General features: G+C 36.9%; 1 protein-coding gene across 1 annotated transcript; it reads right to left on the bottom strand.

Moving 5' to 3' along the window:
- Positions 1–330: 330 nt before the first annotated feature.
- bloc1s1 (biogenesis of lysosomal organelles complex-1, subunit 1) lies at positions 331–7,458 on the bottom strand (the record flags this gene model as incomplete). Its single annotated transcript, NM_001200592.1, is given in 4 exon segments — positions 331–939; positions 4,592–4,724; positions 5,400–5,472; positions 7,316–7,458. Coding segments are annotated over 4 exon segments (378 nt in total). The 3' UTR covers positions 331–828.

Genomic DNA, 7,458 nt, shown 5'->3' with positions numbered 1-7,458 from the left:
TCTCAATCAACTATAACAGGTGTGTTAGATTTTTTTCTTTTTAACTTCAAGAAAGAGAAAAAAGATATGCTGCTGAGAAAACAGCTGTTTATAGCTAATATAATTTAACCGATAACTTGATCAATGGACATTCCACATTACATGTAACTATAAACAGGTTTTTTTGTTTGTTTGTTTTTTTAAACATGAGGTTTCATTCATTAACACAGCAAACTGCTGTTGTATAAGAATAAAACACTTTTGGACATGCTGTTATTGGAAAATACTTATCTTAACCTCCAGCCTTGTTTACTTATAAAAACCCAATAATAACATACTGCAGCTTGTGGGTTTAGTACATTAACATTCCATTTACATTTATTAATTTTTATTCAGTCTTACAAGTGAGGCAATGTCACCATCTGGCTTATCTGTGCTTCATGTTGGACTTGTGTCTGAGTCGCCTTCAGGACTGTTACCCTCCATCCTGACACGAACATACGACAACACAAATGCTGTATCATATAAAACAGACACAAACAATAAAACAAAGCTATCATTTGTAATGCAAACATTTGTTACATAGCTCAGGGTTTTAAAAACACAGGTGCTCCTGGTACGAGTTGTTTGGGTGAAAAAACATTTCCAGACAAAATACATCATCATTTAGCAACATCATCTGCAAAACATGTCTAGGTTTAAGCGGGAGCTGAAAGTCTCAGTCAGGAAATTAGCAGTTCATCATAAGCAAGTCCATTCTTCCATCCCTGTAGCAGTAGGTCTACACGACTACAGAATCCTAAAGAGAAATTTGTTGTCCCTGTTCTGCCGTCCCTCTGCAAGGGCATTCTAGGATGACGCTGCCTGAATCTGGCCTTTGTGAACATACTCCAGCGCTGTGGCGATAGTCCTCATGTCCATCTCAATGCTGCGTGCCCAGTTCTCCACATCACCAATTTCCTGATTTAAAAATGAAAATACAGGAATGGGTAAATAGGTAAGACTGATGAGTAAAAAAAAAAATATATATATATATATGTTATGTACCATATCTTCCAACCAGTAGGACACAATTTTCTCTATAGCAGTAGCTGTAACTTATAGTGACAAAAAAAAGTATGCTTGGCTGTTTAGAAAAACCCATCAGATGTTGCTTGTGGCTGATTTCTAGGAGACAACCAAAACTGATAAAAAACTCCATCTTGACCAAAACTGCGTTTTTCTGCCAGTAATAATATAGTTTTACATCTCTACTTTGAGAAAACAAATATATTTTACCAAATTTATGTAGAAATGTTTTTATTTATGCTACTTCTAACCTTGCCTTGGCTTTCTGCCTGCAAGGATCATGTTGAGAAAGGAGCAACATATGCAGCAATAAAATGTCTTAAAGACGTCTAAATAAGATGTCTTAAACCTTGCTAGCTAAGTGTGATCTTTCTCAAGATAGTTTTTGGATAGTTATATGCAATAGTAAAACAGACTTGCACTATAAATGTTTGTGGACACTTTATCATCACAGCCATATGCGGTTCTTCCCCAACCCGTTGCCACAAACTTGTAAGCACACAATTGTATAGAATGTCTTTATATGCAGTAAAATTAAGATTTCCCTTCACTGGAACCAAGAGACCCAAATATGTTCTAGCATGACCATACCACTGTGCACAAAGCATGGTCCATAAAGACAGGGTTCACCAAAGTTGCTGTGGAGGACCTTGAGTGGCCCAATCCCTGATCTCAACCCTACTGAACCGCTTTGGGATGAACTTTGAACGCTGACTACGCACCAGGACTTCTCACATAACATCAGTGACCTCACTAATGCTCTTGTAGCTGAATGACCACAAATCCCCACAACCACGCTCCAAATCTACTAGAAAGCCTTCCCAGCAAAAGGGGAGAAACTCTGTGTTAGTGCCCATAGTGTTGGAATGGGCACATATGGCAGTGATGGTCGGGTGTCCAAATACTTTTGGTCATATAGTGTAAGTGAATTCAGTTGTTGAAATGTCTGCAATGTTCCTGCACTTACACACTCTCTACAGACAACAGCACACAATGTTTAAATGTTTAAATGACATACATCATGAGATGAGACCAGAGATGATAAAGCTTGTGTTTAAACTGAGTGAGTGACTTTTAGATGGTGAGGCAGAGATTGATGTGGATGATGCTGATAATCAGTGAGAACTCATTTCCTATTGTGAATTCATCATTCTGTGACGTTTGGCAGTAATGTTGATTTTCTACAAGTAGAGGATATAATTAGATGTAGAGGATATACATCTAGCTGTAGGTGTGTGTGTATTTCAGTGGAATTGGAATGAAAGCTCCAAATATGATTATCTCCTTTTTCACTTTTGGGGGTAAACAGACTTTAAAATGCAAAAAGAGGAACATATTAAGAGGAACATAAGAGGAACTACTCCCAACTATATATATAATAGAAAATGTGCACATTTGACCAAGTGAAGTGTTTTCTCAGGTCTCCCCATATGTATGTTTTGCATGAACCTAATTGCAGCATGTCCAGTTACAGGGCTTCAATATTAAAAACAGCTTGGGACGGATTTACTAACAGATGTTTGTAAGGTTGGAAATCTCTTAATCTTAAGAGAGACAAAAGATCCTTGCAGTTATGAGTCAACTAATCCAATAAACCTAGAGGCATGACCCAAAAATTAGCAGATGCAGCAAAGACGTCATTTAAGCTTTTACATGCAAGTGACAATACTGGGAATACAGTTGTGCTCGAAAGTTTGTGAACCCTTTAGAATTTTCTACATTTCTGCATAAATACGACCTTTATTTATGCAGAATAATTTAGAGTAGATATTCACACTCCTCAAAATAGATCAAGAGAACCCAATTATTAAATGAGACAAAAATATTATCCTTGGTCGTTTATTTATTGCGGAAAATGATCCAATATTACATATCTGTGAGTGGACTCATGAACATTAACATTAGCCAATGCGAGAAAAGAGTTTAGTTGCTTAGAAGTTACCCTAGGTTCCTTTGTGACCTCGCAGAATATTACATGTCTTACTCTTGTAGGTTGACCACTCCTGGGGTGGGTAACGATGGTCTTGAAGTTCTTCCATTCGTACACAATCTGCCTAACTGTGGATTGATGGAGTTCAAATTCTTTCTGAGGTCCTCAGAAATCTACTTTGTTCATGCCATGATACACTTCCACAAACGTGTTGTGAAGATGAGACGCTGATAGATCCCTGTTCTTTAAATAAAACGGGGCGCTCACTCACACCTGATTGTCATCCTATTTGTTGAAAACACCGTACTCTAATTTCACCTTCAAATGAACTGCTAATCCTAGAGGTTCACATACTTTTGCCACTCACAGATATGTAACATTGGATCATTTTCCTCAATAAATAAATGACCAAGTATAATATTTTTGTCTCATTTGTTTAATTGGGTTCTCTTTGACTACTTTAAGGACTGATAATGTTTTAGGTCTGATTCATGCAGAAATATAGAACATTCTAAAGGGTTCACAAACTTTCAAGCACCACTGTAAGTGACCAGAAATAGTTATGTTGTTGTGATGCAAGTATTTTTTTAAATAAGTAGCTTGAAATATGCTATAATTATTCAAGTTTTCAGCTATTAGATTTTTTAAAAAATAGTTGCCTACCTTTTAAAATACATTCCGGGCCAAAAATCTGAGAAATTGATCTTCAGCTATACTACTGAAGACCAAGGCTCTAATTTTTTTTTAAATCGCAAATGGCTAATTTAAGTGTGCAGTCACATTGTGTGTGATTTACAAACAAATAATTGCATAAATGAATCCATGTGTCCAACATGAGAAAGAATCAATATTTATATATTAGGCATATGCTAATTATTTAATAGCCATGACAAGCTAGGATCTCTGCTTCTGCTAATGAATCAGCTTGCACATTTTATGCTAGTGTTATCCAGTTTGTATGTTTTTACACACACAAGCCTTTACTGATCCCCTTAACAAGTCATCTTAAACAATAGTCTAGTATACAAGTTAACCGTTTTAATTGTGCTACAGTGTTACATTGCATTTTATATCATTCTATTTAAAAACAAGTTGTACATAGATGCCATTTTATACTGAAAGCTGTGATATTTGGGTGGGTTTTATGGCTATAGTCTGTATTCTGTTCCATTACAAAGATAAACTACACTGGATCCAGAAAACAAACAGTCAGTATTGAAATCAAATCAATCAAGTTATAATTAGTTGTTTTCTGTTTTTTTTTTTAGGAATGTGAACGATCCTCAGAACTGACACAGGACACTATAAAATCTATGTTTTTGCATGCTGTGCATAGACTTTGTTTGTTGGGAATAAAGTTCATGATGGATCTTGCCTGGAGCCAACTTTCTTACAAACTCCTGCCAGATTATTTATAATATATAAAATATTACACAATATTTAGAATATTACACAAAGCATTACTGGGGGAGCGCTTACTTTCATTTTAGTATGCATGACTGAAGCGATGGCTCTGTCACCTAGTAAGGGATCTAAAATGGACATCTATAATTTCATATCAAAATGTAAAACGGTACACCTGAACTCATGAGAACAACCACAATGAGAGTGCACCTTTAATGCCTGGTTGAAGTTTTCCACCATGCTGATCCACTGCGATGTCTGTTTAGCAAACTGAGCTGCCTGCACTTGCAGCGTCTTCACCTCATGGTCCAGTTTGCGCTGATTAACGTACGCCTGAGCCACTCTGGTAGGAGGGACAGAGTGACGGACAGGTTAACGGGAAGGAACCTGATCGAAAAGACGAAACTGGCAGATGCAGTAAGTTTGCAGAATTCAAAGAATCATACGATTAAGAGAACCATAATATTATTGTCAAGCCAATCTGATTTATTTTAATTTCCAAAGTGCATTCAGAAAAGGAGAAAAGCTGATAAAAGATCAATTAACAAAAAAATTAACGAAGAGATTCATTTAGTTTATTAATAGCAACAAGAAAATAAGCATAATAAATAAATATTAGATATAAAACAAAAGAGAGGATGATATACAAAGATACATAAAAATCAGGATAAGGAAAATTTGTATCATTTATTTGAATTTTTTAAAAAACCTTCATTCATAAACATTCAGTCTCATAGTCTTAATAGTGCTTTTGTGTTATTTTGGTGCTTTTCTTTTTTTTTTTCTCTCTCTCTCTTTTCTGTGTGTTATAATCTTTATTACCCCACACAGTTTCTTCACTACAATCCCGGATTACGATTATGACCACGGAGCCTCATGTCACATGCACAGACTCATTCTTTAGGCTTTGTGCTTCTATTTATGTGCACTGGTTATACATAAATAAACTATTCATTACTCAAACTAACTTTGAACTGTCACACTGACATCACAGGGAACAGCTCTGTCGGACTCTTACCCCACATTCAGGTGGTCCACTAAGGCCTCCGTTAAACAGGTGGCGGCTGAGATGGCTTCACGTCGTCGTCGCTCTGTGTTAAAGGGAAACATGGAGAAAAAGCATGCAAAAGCAAAAGTTATTGGAAATACTACCAACCCAGCTCCGAAAAAGTTGGGACAGTATGGAACATGAAAAAAAAAATTGAATATTCAGTTCAGCCTGTACTACACTGAAAATACTTTATTAACACATTACTTGATGTTTTACTTTGTGAATGTATTTTATTTTTGAAAATGTACACTCATTTCAAATTTGATCACTGCAACATACTCCAAAAACGTTGGGAGAGTTGACTGTTTACCCCTGTGTAACATCAGCTTTTCTTTTAATAACACTTATTAAGAGTTTGGATGCTGAGTGAAGACACCGGTTGGTTAAGTTTAGCAAGTGGAATTTTCCCCCATTCATCCATTATGTACAGTGAGGGAAAAAAGTATTTGATCCCCTGCTGATTTTGTACGTTTGCCCACTGACAAAGAAATGATCAATCTATAATTTTAATGGTAGGTTTATTTGAACAGTGAGAGACAGAATAACAACAAGAAAATCCAGAAAAACGCATGTCAAAAATGTTATAAATTGATTTGCATTTTAATGAGGGAAATAAGTATTTGACCCCCTCTCAATCAGAAAGATTTCTGGCTCCCAGGTGTCTTTTATACAGGTGACGAGCTGAGATTAGGAGCACACTGTTAAAGGGAGTGCTCCTAATATCAGTTTGTTACCTGTATAAAAGACACCTGTCCACAGAAGCAATCAATCAATCAGATTCCAAACTCTCCACCATGGCCAAGACCAAAGAGCTCTCCAAGGATGTCAGGGACAAGATTGTAGACCTACACAAGTCTGGAATGGGCTACAAGACCATTGCCAAGCAGCTTGTATTTCTTCAGATGTGCAACTGTACAGGGTCTTCATTGCCTTATTTTGCACTTCATAATGCGCCACACATTCATAATGCGCCAAACTTTCTCAATCAATCAATCATGCCATGGGCACTGACACATGCTCAAACCATGACAGGCACTGGCTTTTGGACCTGACGCTGATAACAGAATGGAGAACATGACGGCCAAAGACTATCCAAAAACTATTTGAAATGTCGACTCGTCGGACCATAAAACACGGTTCCACTGTGCTACTGTCCATCTCAGATGAGACCGAGCCCAGAGAAGTTGGGAGGCGCTTCTGGACAGTGTTCATGTACGGCTTCTGCTTTGCATAGTAAAGCCTTAACTTGCATCATTCCCAATGGCCAATTACAGATCACTATCATTCCCAATGGCCAATCACAGATCACTATCGTTCCCAATGGCCAATCACAGATCACTATCGTTCCCAATGACCAATCACTGATCACCATTGTTCCCAACACTGATCACTATTATTCCAAATTGCCAATCACAGATCACTAATTGGTGTAATTTGTAAATACATAAATAGTTTGTGGTGCCATAACCAATGTCTTTTTTCTTTCTACAACAAATAAGTTATAATTTATTCACTATTATGCTATTTGAAGTGTCTTCAGACAATCTGACTTCTTCATGTAAAACACTTTGATATGCAAATGACCATGAGGATGCCGATTAATATGCAAATAAGTATGTGGCGTCATCTGGCGGCTTCTAGGCGACTTTTTGAGCATACATTAGCGACTTTCCCCTGAATGAGTCTGTGTGTGTGCTGTTTGAATTGCTAATAAATGAGCAACTCATGAGGTTGAAAACATACTGGCTCTAACAAATCAGAGAACTCAGAGACGAATCAATATTTCATCATAGAGAAATGTAAACACCAGGCTTGGTTCGCCTTCTTCATACTGCAGGGAATCTTGCAGCTCAACACGTCTCTAAAAGAAAAAAAAATCATACCTTGAAGCTCTTTCCTTTCATTTTGTTTTGCTTGATGTTCCTTTAACAGCCTCGATAACATTACTGTAACGATTACTGCATTAACGCTATATTTAAAAAGGCACAATATTTTCGAGGAGGGAAAAAACCCTGAATAATTTGTT

The sequence above is a fragment of the Ictalurus punctatus genome, chromosome 21 (genome assembly GCF_001660625.3).
Source record: "Ictalurus punctatus breed USDA103 chromosome 21, Coco_2.0, whole genome shotgun sequence".
Taxonomy (NCBI): domain Eukaryota; kingdom Metazoa; phylum Chordata; class Actinopteri; order Siluriformes; family Ictaluridae; genus Ictalurus; species Ictalurus punctatus.
Note: the sequence above shows the minus strand (reverse complement) of the source record. Positions and strands in the feature narration are given on the sequence as shown.